At 33.4% G+C, this 18,375-nt stretch overlaps 1 protein-coding gene across 2 annotated transcripts; it reads left to right on the forward strand.

The window, feature by feature from the left end:
• The first annotated feature begins 1,777 nt into the window (after nt 1-1,777).
• Nucleotides 1,778-18,001, forward strand: LOC128184006 (uncharacterized). 2 transcript variants are annotated; one of them, XM_052853278.1, is made up of 6 exons: nt 1,778-2,168; nt 7,758-8,139; nt 8,413-8,651; nt 14,245-14,523; nt 15,769-15,856; nt 16,594-18,001. In XM_052853278.1, exons 2-6 carry the CDS (start codon nt 7,761-7,763, stop codon nt 17,667-17,669), a joined length of 2,061 nt encoding a protein of 686 aa, XP_052709238.1. In that variant the 5' UTR covers nt 1,778-2,168; nt 7,758-7,760; the 3' UTR covers nt 17,670-18,001. The 2 variants fall into 2 exon arrangements, with proteins under 2 accessions (XP_052709238.1, XP_052709237.1); XM_052853277.1 differs by lacking the exons at nt 1,778-2,168; nt 7,758-8,139; nt 8,413-8,651 and adding exons at nt 12,265-13,120; nt 13,237-13,831.
• The last annotated feature ends 374 nt before the right edge of the window (nt 18,002-18,375 follow it).

Consider the following 18,375-nt stretch of genomic DNA (forward strand, 5'->3'; position numbering starts at 1 on the left):
TTCCTACAAGAAAATCCATATATGGTTTGAGGTAGACATAGTCACTTCTGTTATAATAAAAAAATTCAAGCGGAGAATGGATTTTAGTTCCTTAGAGAAAACACCTTTTTTAAGGATATATAAAAAAAAAATATGTAGGATATTTTCTGATTTAGTCGTACATAGTTTTATTTCCTGTAGGATATAAGTATTTCACTGACACATTTTAAAAGAACAAGTAGTTTTCTTACAAAAATTTGATTTTCCTACCAGATTTTTAAAATTTTGTACCACGTTTGTTCAAACCCTATTGGAATTGAAATTCCGTTAGGAACCCCAGAGGAAAATTCTAAAGATCTTGCAGAAGAGTCGACTTTCCCTAATGGACTCATTATTTTCCATTAGGATATCTTTATTGTAAAGGTTAAATAATAATTCAAAATTTACCAATAATAAAAGTGGTTACTAACTCTTTAAGCCATGGTCTTTTATGACCTGTTTGAACACTTTTGGAAATGCCCTTAGACGGGTGCAAATGTGCTTTTATGGCACTGGTATCATCGCCCGGTGCAGTATAGTACTTGCACTTGAAAATTATTTTATTTAAATATAGTTATATCAACTTATTCCTGGTCACATTAAATATTTTCCTATGGTCACAGTGACTACAAATTGTTTTAGATACAATTTTATATATAAGAAAATGTTTATATATCTTATTATTTAATTTTACCTTGCTTTATGTACACAGAATATCAATATTTTAAATTTGTAGGCAATTATACTATATTCTATTATAGAAATATTTTATAATTCTAATACTTGACTAAGCACTTATATTTGGTAGAGGGGTTTTAAAGGCTGTACATTTGAGTATCAATAAAATATGTTTAAATCTAAATATGACATTTTCAGTGTTTTTGTCTGTGATAACGGTCCAATAAATTCAAATGATATATTGTTGGGGCGCAAGCGGGGTTTGCATAATTTTAATAAATGAAAATTACAGAAATATGACAATATTCTAATATTTAATCGCAGAATTGCTAAATATAATATAAATAAAATTGATAAGGAATCATTCTTTGAATATCATGACGTACATGTACTTATATCGGTCTGAGCGTGATTTTCGGTCTGAGCGTGATAAAATCTACATTGTATTATAAAGCGCGTAGGGCTTTAATGGATTTGACCACGCCCCGACAAAAATCATCACCTCATAATACTCAAAGAATGATTCCTAAAAGGTCATCTTGAAAATTCTTTTACTCTTTTATGAAAATTAAATCATATTTCCCGTCTTGCTAATGTATACTGTTCACAAAAACACACATTAAAAAAAAACAGGATCAAAATGTCTGTTATTTAATTATTCGTATACACCGTACAATTTAGTTCAAAATCTTTATAGTAACCCGAATTTGAACCGTCATTTATGTCCAGACATGTTATAATATGCGTGTTTCAGAATTTCTGTAACACTACATGTAGCTATTGCTCGCCGTTCAAACCATCATAAAAGAGATTACGTGCAAAGCTTACAAAAAATATCATTTAATTTACTTTGTACATAACAATGTAATATTATCGCGTTTATCGGATCTGTTTGCGAGGTTATAATTAAAGGGGCCATTATATTTACTGCAAACACAAAAGAGCGAATAAACTAAAATAAACAATGTTCTTTTGTCCTATACAGTAGATCGAGGGGGATAAAATCTTATTTTACGGGCGTTTAATTAAATTCTCTCTGCCCTGCTAACTTTAAACAGCTTATATCCTTCAGCTTTAATCGGTTTATTAAAGGTCTCGTTTTAATGTCGGCTGTCGTAAAACGATATTTTATAACTCTTCAGATAATTACGATTTTTATTTAGAAATTTCTTTATCGGCGTCAGTGAGGCACAACAAAATCGATAAACAGCGGCTATTTCGTCCCGTTCTTTTTCTTTCTCTTCTGACGCGGTCGATAGCGGGAAATTGTATCGTCTGCTAACATTATTTATGGATGAGTCATCTTCGTTATCGACGTAGAAGCAGACGAACAGACTTGCGTTTCCATAGCACCCGGTGAAATGTAATTATCCACAGTGCGGCAAATTGTGTTATAGTTGAGGCGAGTTATCATTATCATACGCCTACTAGTGAGAGTTTCACGTCGCGGGATCTTGGATTTTTCATGAAAGGTAGGTATTTTTTGTTTGTTAAAATACGATTTAGCTGTTTAAAAAAACGCACGTGTTATATAAGTGTCGCGTCGCGGCTTATCTCGCCGCAATCTGAATAAATATTCTCTATATATACTGGGTCATTTCGAGGTCGCAGTGTATAACAGGCCAAAATAAACATCGAACAAAATTAAATCGCAAGAAAAATTTCTTAATATCCTTCAAAAAGTTAAAAAGATACTTGAAGAGGGTAAAAATTGGAACGCGATTTATTAGCTTTGTAAATGGCGTTATATAATACTGCACTATTTGTGAAGCCAAGATTTATCAGATTATGCAATTATAGATTTAATTTAATGATAAGTCGCATAGAGACACAGCTGTGCCAATATTATATGTACAGGCCAGAAAGCAACAAGCAAAATATTTGGTGTAATATTATATAGTGCGCTGTATTCTCAAAAAAAAAATGTTTGTTCACTCGTGACCGCGGGCTGATTTTGCGCTGTTAATGTTTACATTTTATATCATGCATGTAATTACATTTAACAATCAGAAATTTCGGAACAAGGTTATGTCCAATATAAATCCGTCTATCTATTTATAGATGCTTTTCTCCATTTAATCTAGTTTGTTTACAAACGAGGCATTTAAATTTTATTTCATATGTGTATAGTAGTTCATGAGAGATAAATAATCTTATTTCACCCCCACCTTTTTTCAGAGAGAAAAATATTGATTATCCATGTTGAATCAACAGCCGACCATGCAATAAAGTTAATATCAAGTGCATTAACTGGTATATATGATGAACTGCCGTTTTCGTGTATAAAAAGTTATGAGTTGCTTTGAAGCGTGTTATTTAGTAAAGAGAACATGCTTCAATATGAGCATGTCAGCATTATTTGGAGTGTAATCTAAAGTGTGAACCGGTCATTAATACGTATATAATATCCTAATGAATGGCAATTTTATTAGGCAGCCCACAATGAAATGGTAAATATGGGGATCGGTTATAATTATTATGAATGATACATGTGCAACTTATGGTCTTCCATTTGGCTATGGATATTAGTTACATGTGCATTGATAAGCAGACATATCTGATTATGAAATATATAATACTGAATTATGCTGATTTAATATATAGACTTTATTTGTATTATCTAAATAAAGGGATATTACAAAAGGAGACGGATACATGCATGTCTTACCTCACACACTCACAGCTCCCCACTCAATATGTTTAGCTTAAGGTACTATGGGGCACCTGTCGATATTGATGTGTATAGGAGTATTATAATTAAAATTAATACAATTTTGCCGGCTTAGAATTTTCAAACCTTACGATATTTGACCAAGAAATATGTGTTAATATTTTTGTACTTTATTAAAAATTATTAAAAAATAAACAAAACAAAAAAAAACCAAAAACCTTAACGCTCTATCCCATTGCACTACGCATTTAGGTAACGATATTGATTCACAGAAAATATTTATAACATTTTACTGGATTTTACTATTACCTTTAATAGAAAGTACGGCACAAAATTGAGGTGTCCCATACCACCTTAATTAGAAGCAATATGAGTGGAATTTGCTTTTAAATTTACATTTTGTTAAGTAATGCACTTGAAAGGGTGGAAAAGAAAAAAATATCAATGTTCTTTTCTCAAATAAAACTTACAAGGAGATATATACAGAGAGAGAGAGAGAGAGAGAGAGAGAGAGAGAGAGAGAGAGAGAGAGAGAGAGAGAGAGAGAGAGAGATTATACTAATGGACTAGTTACATGTACATAATTATGCACATGATAAAGGATGTTGAAACAGAGAAAGCATTATACCGGTATAACTGCTAGCTGTTTGTACATGTAATCTTATTATTTCACTGATATATACAAACAAAAAAAACCCGATTCTTGGGATATTTACTTTGAATACATTAATCATACTTTTATGAATTATATTGATTGGATGGAATTAATTTTGGCTTTAACTTAAGGGTATATTGCCTTCCAAACTTTTAGATAAACAAAAGTAATGTTTGCGTTCATTGTATATTGTGAATATTTCACCGCAATTTGCATCAAAGTTGAAACTTTTATTATTATCCCTTCCCCTAATGTAAGCCATAAAACCAAAAAAGCGAAAAGCAATCATGCATAAACAGGTATTTTGGAAATATTTTTTTTTTCAAATTAAGCAAATTAATTTACATTTCGCATTTTAATTTCAATTTAAATAGTTTCACAAGCTTCCGTGTGTGAATACATGTTTAAAACACAAAAAAATTGTAATATAATGTTTCGAAAGGCAATATTGTACATGTATATGTAAAACACTTAGTCTTTTATATAAAACAAACTTTACTCTTAATTGTTTATGAATTGAAAAAACATTTCATGGTTTTTGTAAGTTGTTTAATGTGTAATAGGAAAGGAAACTAGCAATGCAAGAAATGCAAGAGTAACTTAGATAAGACGAAATAATGAAATTATTTGAAATAAGTCTGAAGTCATTTTAATACAATTTAAATGAATTAACCATTCATTCCCCTATACTTCTCTTTGTTATTTTCCTTGTTGTCTATTTATACCCCCGCAAACGAAGTTTAGGGGGGTATATTGGTTTCACCCTGTCCGTCTGTCCATCCGTCCGTCCGTCTGTCCGTCTGTCTGTAGACGCAACTTTGTCCCCCCTATAGAATTTTTTATTACTGCATGGAACAGTTTGAAAATTTGTACGTATGTTGAACACTATCTGAAGATGTGCACCTGCAATTTTTTTTAAGATCAGACAAGATTTAATGATTTTATGACAGTTTTCATTTTCCTTATTCTATATATTGTACACTAATGTTGAAAAGTAAGGGAGGTAATCATTACAGATTTTATTAATTAATTAACAGAAAACACTCTAAAATATATTTATATAAATACATCCAGATGGAGGTTTTTTGTCATAATGTCTTAATTAATAAAAAAAAATATTTTTTATAAGTATTCTATCAACTGACAATGCAAAGTTTTTGTTTGTCAATGATAAATTCTTAGGAGCTAATAAGAACATCAAAGACAAGTGTGGCTGAATTCATTTGTCCCAAGGGAGCCATTATCTGAGCCATGGTTTAGATCGAGCATGTGTTTAGGGGAAATTGATAATCTGTAAAATGGGTGATGGTTTTGGGGCTATTTTAAAACTGTTTCATGTAAACCAAAAGTTCTATCATTATAAGGAGATAAATAATATCATTATTCATAAAGAAGTTAAACTATTTTTAGAGGTTGTTTAAATTTATTTGTCAAGTAAATTGATGAAGTGACCCTATTGGGCATTAATTTAAATGAAATTCAAAATTACTGATATGATTGTAGTGTTTTGGCAATTTTAAAATTGTTTGAAATATTAAATTTTCTTTTTTACATATTTTTACATAGTATGGTAATTTTGGTAATGTTTTGGGAGTTTATTAAATTTAACAAGCTCATCAAAGAAAATCATAGTCCTATGGGATCAATTTTCTGATATGGAGTTCCATTGTGCCATAGGAAAAAGTGAGGAAAATTTGAAACAACTAATTGCATCTGTCAAGACTCTTATTAGAAAGATATTGAAAGTTTTATCAACAGAAGAGCATTGCTTGGCCACCGGTATTTCCGGAGGGGTTATTGTCATTTTGTTCGTTTTTCTTTAAATCAATTAAATTAAAAAATATATATCATCAGATACATACATTTGTAAATGTATTACTGTTGTAGATATGTATGTACAGTGAAATTCTGACAATCTTGATTTTAATTTTTCTTGTTAACTAATTTTTTTTTTTACAATTCTAGAATTTTTTTTTTTGTATGTGTTCCAAACCTTTATTATTTATTTCAATTATTTGTCCCATTTGAAATTAGCCTTGCGGGGGTATTAGTCCCATTAGGACAGTTCTAGTTCATAATTTTTTTTTTCGATTCAAACAGCTTCGTAAGTTGTCAAGACTTGTTGTATTCTCAGATAAAACTTAATAGGTTTATATTTAATTAACGGGAAATATTGAGGCTATTTTTTCTTGTAAACAAATTGTTTGTTTAAAAAATGGAATAAAATCAACATCATATTTAATTTTCGTTATCTGAAATCTGTCAACAGAGCCTGATTGTCGATAATTTATAGTTAGAAATACTGTAATTGAGTAGGACTGCCTTACACGATGAGATGTTATGTAATGTTGCATTATAATTCAATTTCTAACAACTGTTGCATCCTCTGTAACCCCCCCCCCCCCCCCCCCACACACACACACACACACGAACACATACACACACCCACACACATTGAGACGAAAGCAGACGAAACTTTGAAATTAACAACCTAAACATGGTTTAGTGGTTGATGCTATGTGGAAAGGGCGATTTAACGAATAAAGTAAACATTTTGAAAATGTATTGGTAAGTTTTTTTTAATCCAATACAGATATTTTATAGATCTATTTGTTGCGTAAGTTTTTTCTAATAAATTGTTTTTCTGGATGTTTCCTTGAATAGACATGAATAAAATCTCCATTAAAAATAGATATATTATCCTAACGATTGCTGTTTGCTGAATTTCAATTTATGAAAGTTAGTTCTCTCTGTAGTTTCTTTTAATTGTCCATTACAAATAACAAAGAAAGATAAATTATATAGATTGGAGTCGATTCAGTGGATGACTTTATCTACATCTGTAGGTAATCACGGGAAATATATTTCGATCATCAGTGGAATCTTTGATAACTGAATTCTTAGCGTATTATAGAGAATCGAATGATTTTATTTGTTGAATTTACAAGAGCACGCAGTTTCTTGCCAGCATATAAATATATATATATACGATGATCATAAAATTACTGTTATCTGTTTTGCATTACTGTGCACGTGTGCACAACGATTAAGATCATTAGATCCTCAATTAAATAAAAACAATGATTGACGACGCCTTTTGGTAAAATTTATCTTTTGTTTAAAAAAACAGTAATGGGGAATTTTCTTTGCTCGATCAACGGCAGTGATTTAATTCGTATCGGGCTAAGATATAATATTTACTAGCAACTTAAATTATGAAAAACATGGCGCACGTCAAATGTTATTTATTGAAGAAAAAATTGATAAAAGTAATCTCACATTTTACACTTTGACCTTCTATTAGTAATATTATTTACTTGATATGCCTATTCCATGCTTTCACATAGACAACATTAAACACGTAAATTAATTAGTAAATTGTATGTCATATACTGTTAAATGGACTGTATATTATCTATGTACCTTAGTGTCTGGTCATTTGAGTATCAGTGGTATTAAAGGAGAGAGAGAGAGAGAGAGAGAGAGAGAGAGAGAGAGAGAGAGAGAGAGAGAGAGAGAGAGAGAGAGAGAGAGAGAGAGAACAACAGCTGAATCATATTGTTATCTATTGCTATCTATTGACAGATAATCAGCACAACGTTGCATAATATCAATCAATACTGCATACCGAATTGGCGTATTGCAAATGTATCACAAAATGCATTACACATATTGATGAAAGAAATCAAACGTCATATTTATTTTATATTTTATGCATATACCTAAATCTTTCAGGTAATGGAGGTCGATGAAAATCAACAGTCAGAAAACGATGACGTCACAATCATTGAGAACACACCTGGAACCAGTGAAAGAGAGAAGCCAAGAGGTTTACAGGCCATTGCTCCTAAACCACTTCCGGTCATGCTTAGACGATCAATTCCGGGACATAAGCTACTGCCAGCTCGTTTCATTACAAGCACGGGACACCCGGGGTTTATGAATGCATGGCGCATGCTCAAAAAACAAGAACAGTTGAAAAGAGGTCCAAAAGAAAAAGAGACATTCCGAAGGACGATGTACTGCCTTCCTGATAAACACGCAAAGCTTCCGAAGTTTTCTTCCTCAGACTTAGCCGAAAAAGCTTTGGTACAGGAGCACCAAGATTTAGGATTCGGTACGCAGTTTAATTTTATATGCAAAATAAAGAGAAAATATATACTTGTTGACACTTTGATGTATCGATGACAGCTTTACCTTGAATTTGTTCGTGAACCTCATCATAAATCATGTCCTACATGCATTATGACTCAGTTTATGTAAGCGTATGTTTCATACCAAAATAAATAAACCCAATACACTAACAGAAAAAAAGGTGAAGTAAAGTATGTTAAGAAACATATTCACACTCTGTGGAAACGAAAATACTCATGTGGCCTTCAACTTTCAGGCTACCCTGCCCAGGACTACGACTCCAATCAAATTCCTAGAAAAACCGAGCTATGCCTCTCCCTCTCAGGACAGGACTTTGAAAAGTACATATCAGAAGTCTTGTACCCTAACCTAGCCGGGAAGAAGTTTGACATCTACAAGATAGACAAACAGCGGCGGCTGATCCGGCTAGCCAAGTACACCCCGCGAGCAATAAAAGACTCCAAGTATCAAGGGAGCCTCATTATAATTCCTTACGTAGGTATTTTAATTTTAAGAGGGCTGGGTGGTTGGGGCCATTTTTAGACTGTATTCATCTCCATAAGAAGAAAGGGCTCTGTATTATTAAATAGGAAAATACTGAAACTTTAAAAGCTAAAATAAACAGATATTTTCTTCCCTAAATAATAGATTCAAAATGATTTTAAGGTGGTATGGGACATCTGTCGATATTAATGTGGATATATTTTTCGAAATTCGTAAATTGGTCGTCTATGGTACATGCATAGAAGTAAACCTCCAGCTGCCTATGAAGCGACATGTCTTGTCGGATAAATAAGAACAATTCTATGCACAGCGTCGAAAGGGTTTTTGATCTATGCCATGTCACGTAAATCTGAGTTCCCTGGTTGTATATTAATGGCAATGTATGTAATGTATACGCCAATAAACTACTACTACTTCTATTAATGCTTCCAGTTAATTGTCAATGTGATAACTAGATGATCTTTTCTTCGTACATGCATTAATTTATTTGCTGCAACGAATCAACCCCAATAACACTTACCGGTAATTCTTAATAAGATTGTCTATATTTAGCTAATGCAATCGTTATTACCCTTTTTTAACTTTGAAATTTATTCAAAAGAAGCCGTAACATTTCAGTTTATATCAAACAGTTTGTTTATAAGGAGAAGTTTTACAACCCTTAGTAAGACGTCAGGAAAACTCGAACTGTGTGTTTGCATATATACTTTCCTCATTATCCAGGAGCAATATATAAAAGTGTATATATGAAACTCTGTAATTTGTATACGAGTTTGTTATTCGTTTATGAGTTTAACTATCACATTCTATTTGTGTGTTGCGTGATGCATATATGGGATATCTGTATACATGTATATGAATGTTTTATGGGGTCGTTGTATATACATATAGTGCGTATATAAGTTGTTTTCGATTTGTGCATGAGTTGGTGTAGGTTATGTATAATATGACTGGTATGTGAGTTATGTACTTGAATGGTGTATAAAAAGGTGGGATTTGTTAAGGAGAGCTCCCGTATATATACATGTACATGTACATGTACATTTGTAAACGGTTTTTGTGTATCAATATATACTTAGTAGTTGTTGTACATAATGTTGTACATAGGCGTCGGAACCGGGTGGCTGCACCAAACTGGCCAATTTCAACCAAATTTAACACGCATCCTTATGGTAAGACAAATTTAAATTGCAGAAATGAAAGACCTATCTTTATTCTTTACGCAGCAACTAATGTGTTTAAATTTACATATAAAAAATTAAATTATTATGGAGTTGCCCCCCCCCCCCCCCACACACACACTTGTTTGGGAGTATGGATAAATTGGTATGAAAATAAGGAAATTAGGAGTGAAATGGAAGTTATGTATACACTACGCCAGTGCCCCCGCTTCTAGAAATATATACCGGTAGGTATATTTATGATGAAAAATAAATTGTGCTCTTTCTTTGTTTTCAGTGCATTTTTTCTTGTTTTAATTGTTTACCTTTTTCTATAATTTACTGACCTATCTAAGAGTCAAGTTTCGAGTTATAAAAAGATACAGAGCTTTGTGTATAATGCTATGTTTGTTCAAAGAGCTGAGAAAAGACTCATTTCATACGAAGCTTTCAACGGAATTACCGCCAATTCAAATTTTTAATGTAAACGGTACAACCTCAGAATTTTAAAACTTTATTGTAACATTTGTACAAAGAGGTGAGGTCATGCTTTAATTTCTTTATATTTTAAATGCTGAATAGGAAATACCAAATTTAAAAATCTTAAAATGAATGTAATAAATTCATGTAAACAAAAATATGACTCAAAACAAGGTCTCTATCTTCCTAATAATTCTACGATTGACGCTGACATTTTGTATGGTTAATCATTAGAAATGTCTTGCTAAAAGGATGATATGCAGTAATATTTTCTGGTGCCCCTTCTTATAGAATTGATTTTATATATAAAATCAACCCCAATTTTGATAGTTTTTTTTAAACACAAGTAAATTAAAACGAAGTCTTTTAAACAGTTGTTTCTGGCGCCCCTTCTTATAGAATTGATTTTATATATAAAATCAACACCAATTTTGATAGGAAAGGGAACTGGGGGTTGACCGTGAACCTCTACCAAACTTTTTTTTAAAAAATATCTTGCATTGGATCTTATTTTCGGTAAAAATGGTATTTCAGAAAAATACAATGTCAAAGATTAAGTGTATGCAAAGATAAGTATAAAATTTGGATACGCTACGGGTTTTTTTTTTCTATCGAACAGCCTATGGGCCATATGGCACAATATTCTTTGAATGTCCATATAAAGTCACTAATTGCTCAGGTGAGCGATATTGCCCCACGGGCCTCTTGTTTTAGGCATGTAGCATCATTGAGGGGCCACCCCCCCCCCCCCGGCCACTTTTTTCTCGCGACAACCTAATTGTTCCTAAATTTACCTTAAAAAGATTGAAAAATTACTAGTGATACTGAAAATTGGAGGCATATAGCACCCCCCCCCCCCCCTCCCCAAGATTTCTGATGATTAGTCAAGTCTCCCCTTTTCAATTTGCTTCCAACGCCTCTGTTAAATACCTATATCTAATTGGTTAAGACGCTGTGTATAATCACTTCAGCGTTAGCAACATACTTGGCAAATAGTAACACAACGAATTGTTACATGTGCTTAAATTATGCGCTTATGGTTCACCGTAGAATTCACGTATTCTTAAAGGTAACATATGAAATCGGCATCTGGTGAATTTGGCACCTGCGTAAATAGTGAACTCAGCACCTGGTAAATTCGGCATCGAGTGAACTCGGCATTATGAATCTGGTGAATTCGGCACCTCGTTATTTTTTTCTTATTATAATTTAAAGATATAAAAAACATAGAAGAAACATAAAACCGTTATACAATTATGACAATAATTAAAACAACTGGTCCTCAATCTTCTATCTAGGAAACCTTTGTCTTGATACGTGTGCTGCAACACAAAAATACTTGTCAATATATTCTAAGAATTTGTTAAATCTCTCTCTCTCTCTCTCTCTCTCTCTCTCTCTCTCTCTCTCTCTCTCTCTCTCTCTCTCTCTCTCTTATAATTATAAATGAAAAAAAAACCACATACAGTGTAGAGGCAAATAGTCCAAATGTAAATAAATTTACATGTACTTATTGTTTAAATTCATGAAAATGTATTGCCTCAATTCATCTTTTAACTATTTTTTCCGTAATTAGCTGGGGAGCGCCTATGATTTTCTCATTGGTGAATGTGAAGATCATCGCTAGCCAAGGCGAATCTAGACTGGACAGATAAACAACCAAATGTACAAATGTTCGTAAAATGATAAATTCTTACATATATTATATCAATTAATTCAATTCAAAAATTAATGTTAAGCCAGTAGCTAATTAATTATTTTGTATCTGTTGATAAATGTGGTTGTAACGTTAAGTAATAAGTTACTTTGAAAACTCACCTTCTTCACTAACAGAGATTTCCATGATAACGGTATTGGTCATATATTGTGTAATAATAAAATTAATATTTCCAAATTTATAAAAAAATGTGTGTCTACAACAAAGAGATAAATGAATAATATACAAATGTCGAATTCACCAGATGCCGAAATCACCAGGTACCAAGTTTACCAGATGCCGAATTTACCGGATGCCGAATTCATTATTCTCGGTGCCGAGTTCCCCAGGTGCCGAGCTTACCAGGTACCGGGTTGATCAGCATTCTTATTAATGAGGTCAGTTATGCGTTTGAAATAATACGATTAAATTAAGCATAAATCCAAGCGTGCGCCTGAGAATGATTGATGAAAGAAAACAAACGACAGGGATAACAAACAATGAAATATGTTTGCAGATGTTGAGGAGTCCCAAATAGCGAAAATGATGGATGAGAAAGATTCTGTTAGTACTCAACGTACTGTAAAAAGATCTGTTAATTTATTCCGCAGCTTCCTGGTTGAAAAAAGAGGAAGCGGGGAATTCGAAGGCCTATCCAAGCAAGAGCTAAACGAGAATCTGCGACTTTTTTATGTTTCAATTCGAAAAAAAACAGGAACGAACCTGAAAGTGAATTCATTAAACAACATAAAATATGGTCTTTCTAAATATTTGAAAGGCACTTGCAAAATTGACATTCAAGGTCCAGAATTCAACGATTCAAATGAAGTGTACAAGGCCGCCCTCACAGACATGAAAAAGAAGGGTTTTGGATTCGTGGATCATAAACCAGCCATTTCCTCAGAGGACCTAAAAAAGCTGTATAACTTGGAGAGCATTGTATTCAATGTTGATACACCATGGGGATTACAAAACAAGGTCTGGTTTGATATAAAGTTCTACCTATGCAGACGGGGTGGAGAGAACCTCCGGAGAATGACAAAAGAAACGTTTGTGATTAAAACTGATGCAACTGGAAGAGAATATGTGTTCCAGGCAATCGACGAAGTTGACAAAAACCACGGGTAAAGATTATTTATTACTCTTTGTAAAGGAAGAGTGGTGATTTATTATTATGTAATTATAAATTTAATGTTTAATAATTTTCGTAATTGTTAATACTTAATTTTCTTTATTTCAGATCCAATGCAGCACCCAATGAGACAATTGGAGAAGAAAGAATGTATGCACAGCCACATTTAGAAAGCATGTGCCCTGTGAATTCATTTAGAAAGTATTTGTCAAAGCTTCACATGAAATTAGATGCTTTGTGGCAGCGTCCAGTAGAGGCTTTTTCAGAAGAAAGTACAGCATGGTACTGCAGTTCTCCATTAGGAAAAAACACTTTAGCATGCCTAATGTCTGAAATTTCCAAGAAAGCCAAGTTGTCTCGCATATACACCAATCATTCAATTCGTGCAACAGCTATTACAGCTTTGGATCAACATGTTGAAGCAGAGATCATGGAGATAGAGGCAAGACACATTATGCATGCTACAGAGGAGAGGAAGGAATCATCAATTAGATGCTCTGAATGTCTTCTGGACCAGCCAAAGGAAAGAGAAATGTCCCATTACTTCAGCTCATCTTTAGGCACTGTTTGTAGGAATCCTACCCAAACCCACATGGATCAAGAAAATTCATGTGCAAGTCTAAAACAAGAGCATCTCGATGCAGTTTTTAATGACTCAACATTCGACGAATTCTCATCCTCATCGAGCAGTCAACAACAAGAGGTCAATGTTTTGAAAACCCAGAGTTTGAACATGATGCCACAATTAGTTTGTCCTTGTTTGAATAACTGAAATAAATGAACTCATAAAAGAACCAAACTCCAGTTTCAATACTTTATTTTATTGTTGAACATTTTAAATCATTGTTGAACTGTTCAATTTATTATTTACAAAATATTCATAATAAGAGTTTGCTGAAGTTTATTTGTTGATCCATTTATTATTTAAAAAATTAAAAGCTGTAAAGTTTTCTTTAAAATGAAGACTTTCAGTATGATAAAATTAATAGTGCCTGTGTGGGAGGGCAACAGTTGAAATTGACACCCCTCGAAAACCATTGTCAACTGACTTTTCTCAATTTCTACTGTTATCCTCCCAAACTGGCATTATTTACATATGTAGTATAATTCTTGTAGGCCAAGGATGAGGAGCGACCCCCTCAGGTCCTCTACCGCTGCGGTGAGGAGTACTTCATGCATCAGGTCTCCTCGACTACCAGCCCGCCATACCAGATACCTCTCATCGGAACTCCTCCAGAGTTACCCAGACCTATCAGTGAAGGCAGCGCGGAGGGGGCATCACAGTCGTTTATTTCCACATCGTCCAATAGTGCCCAAGAGTCCATATCAGGCAAGACCCATGCGTATCAAAGGGAACAACCTCCTTCACCACCAATAGTACAGCAACAAGTTATCGTGAGTGTTTATTAATTAAAGCTTTTCAAGTATTCAATTTTCTTGAAGTCTACACGGGTGTGATAAGGCAACTCTCAACCATTGATTGTGTAAAAATTCCTCTGATCGATATGACATCACAATATTAAGCAGCATGATGTCATATTTTACTCAGAAACATGTCGATTTTAACTTTGTCTCTGGGTTTAATTATAAAAACTACAGGCGTAAAATATCACTAGAAACTCTTCTACCTGAAGATATCTTCCATTTCTCTGTATTACGTATAATTATCATTGATGACGTCACAAGCATGTTTAATAGAGAAGATCATGTCGGGAGACAAATCATCGCAATGCAGTGTAAACAATGCCGATATAAGACTTATTTAATACATATACCTAAGATTTAGATGAGTGTCAGTTAGGATATAATCAGAATAATACAGGCATAGATATTTTGTTTTATCAGCGTGTGATATAAAGTACCGTAAGCAGATCGAAATCTATATAGCTTGACCAGCCTTTCCTCTGTCAGTGTATACAAAAAAGGCAAACGTGTAACCCTCCCCCTGATATTATGAAAGATGACTTTTGTAAATATCAACATTACTTGAAAAGTGCTGCTAGAATCCTGTGCATCGTTGTTGTAAATGAAAAATATGTAGTATTTTCAATGAAATTAAAGAAGTTGAGAGGGTTTCCGATAAACATTGACAATATTTATTTTATGCCATTGACAATAGGATTCCAGCAGTAATACTAATAAACATGAACTAATTGCTGATTAAATTATTGTAGCAAACATACAAATGAACTTCTGGGTAGTGTTACACTTTTTGATTTTTTGTTTAACTGTCTCGTGATTCCATGGCACGGCAGCTACAAAGATTTGAGTCGATTCCGAAGTAGAAAAATTACATCTTGGTGAACACATTCACTTGGTATTAATATTCAGCACTGTTTTCATAAAAATAAACAGTTTTTAAATTGATCATAATTTTGACTGTCATTAAACTCGGAGTTGCCTTAACCTACCTGCGTAACTATAAATAATGACAAAATACAATCTTTTTATGCCCCATGAGTACAGTTTATAAAGCAAATTTTGAGATGAATTGTAATGTTTTCCATCATTATATGTATTCATTAGTCATTTTAAAAATCAGTCATTGGTGCACATATGACGTAGTTATTTATTGATAACTAATAAATTGATATATTTTCATTTTATAAAGGAAATTTTCATTTAATTTTTTTTCTTTAGCTTGACTTGACTAACACGGTCATAAAGTGTGAGACCGAACCTATTCATGCTCCAAGTAATCCCAAGGACATTGCAAATGAGCCCAAAGGTATAGTGGTTCACCTTCATAGAAGGCATCTGATCAAATAAGGCACATGTTCATATAAGGTATCTGTTCATATATGGCACATTTCATATGAGACATCTGTTCATATAAGGCACATGTTCATATTAGACATCTGTTCATATAAGGCATCTGTTCATATACAGCACATGTTCATATACAGCACATGTTCATATAAGGCACATGTTCATATGAGACATCTGTGCATATAAGGCACATGTTCATATAAGGCATCTAATTTCAATTTCCTTTGTCAAGTACTTGCAGTTTTGGCACATATAACTTCACTGTCTTGTATACACATACATATATGCATCATGCAAGAATAAACACATAGGTTTACACTATTATATATATATATACATTTTCCAGTGTCTTTGAGATGAAACTACGGATCAAATTTGTAATGCATAGTACAATACTGTTAACAATTACTATGTTATGTATGCGCCCGTTACTCAATTTGTATGCACACACCGCTGCAGTTATGAGACTATATCTTTCAAAAAATAATGATTCAATGCTTAAGTAATAACAGATCATTTTTAGGATATTCTGAGATGATAAAATATGGTCGGGTGTGAGCAAATCTATCATAAAGCTTTTCAGTTTGTTGGATTTGTTCAGTTGCGACCATATCTGATCACCTCATAATACGTAAAGAACGATTATTTATTCTTTAAGTAACTGCTTTGAAATGATATATTTTTTATTTTATTTAGTTTCAGCCAAATGCAAGATATTTGAAATATCCAAATTTCTTCGCATGCAAATCCAGGACAAAACTTTAATCCATGTCAGGAGATCAAATGTTCTGTCAGATGTCTTGAAAATCTACCAGAGAAGTCCAGAGATAGTTCAGCGAGATTTTAACGTCTGCTTCGAAGAACACTCCCGTGACAACGATGTGTGTCATGTGCCATTGTCGCCGCACGCATTATTTGTGCAGTTTTGGCGGGAAGCTTTTGCCCATTTTTTCGCAGGCAACCAAGAATCAGTCCCTATCATTGATGTCTCCATAGATCCTGACTTTTACAAAACGCTTGGTCAAATCCTTTACCATGGGCTAATACTGTTAGACTATTGGCCAGTCAAGCTATCACAGGCTTGCGCATGCGTCATGATACTAAACACGTGTTCGGATAGACAACTCCTTACGTCACTTCATCGGACCATGTCAGACCAGGAAAGATTTGTAATCACTGAAGCAAAGAGAGAAATCCGATCCGGCTGCTCTGAATTTTCCATGCAGACAACCAAAAGCTTGTATCAGGTATTGAGATTATATGGCAACACACAAAGACCACGACCTGGGAATCTAGAGCAACTTCTTCTGCAGATGTCAAACTTTTACCTAAAGCAGAAATCCTATTGGGCATTGTATGAGATGAGGAGCGGACTGCAATCCTTCATATCCGACTTTCTCAGCCACTTAGAGGAACAGGACGTGTTCTCGTTTTATTCTCTTCTCATGCCAAACGCTTTATCATTGTTTGAGAAGACAATCTACATGTTTTCTGCAACCGACAACAGCATTCATGAAATGGAAGAAAAACGAGTAAAGATGTATTTTGAGAACTTTGTTATGAAGCTTAACTGTGAAACTCTTTCGACATTACTCGTGAAATGGTGTTATTCGGATTGTCTCTGCATGGAACATTTATATGTGCGTTTCTTGGCGAATTCGATTTCGGAGAGGCCACATTTTGATCCAAACGAGACCACGCTGACGTTGTCATCTGTGTACACGTCACAAGAGGAACTACACCAGCTGATGATGTCAGAACTGGAATCGTAGTTAATTTGCATAACCTTCATTTTGTGTTTAAAACCATTCTGTGTGAACATTATTTCATTGAACATTAAAGTCCAAAAACATATAATATACAAATAAAGAACCCATGTTATTATGGATTTATACATATAGTACATGTATATATATGTACAGAAATATTATATGTGTTTCGTGAAAAAGGGACAAAGGACTGTAGGTTCATGGTCAAAGCAAGCTCTATGTCCTTTGCCTTATGTGAAACAGTATGAACTTTATTAAATTCTTAATGCTAATGTATTCTTGTAAATATCTGTTTATGCTATTCCTTATCATATCGCATAAGATATCAGTTAGCATGTGATGAATCATGAACTATATTCTAACATTACATAAAATTTTTTAGCATAAGCTATAATTTGCGACAGATATATTAATGTTAGATCTATATCTCGTACAATCCAAGGTAAGTTCTTGCCAAACTTCGATGGGTAAAAACTTGAAAATGACTTTATTTCTTGTTAAATACTGTTTTCAAATGTCTGTCATCGAATCGCAAAATTTTTTCCATCAGTGAACTACCCATAAACAATTAGCGTCAGTAGAGATGAGCTCAAAACACGTACATTAATATCGTTTGAAATGAATATTGGAACCATTTTAACAAGAGCTTGGACTTTGGGTAGTTGTGTCAATCGGCGGTGTGACGAAGACCTGTCTATTTCATTGCTGG

This window comes from Crassostrea angulata, chromosome 5, assembly GCF_025612915.1.
Source record: "Crassostrea angulata isolate pt1a10 chromosome 5, ASM2561291v2, whole genome shotgun sequence".
NCBI lineage: Eukaryota > Metazoa > Mollusca > Bivalvia > Ostreida > Ostreidae > Magallana > Magallana angulata.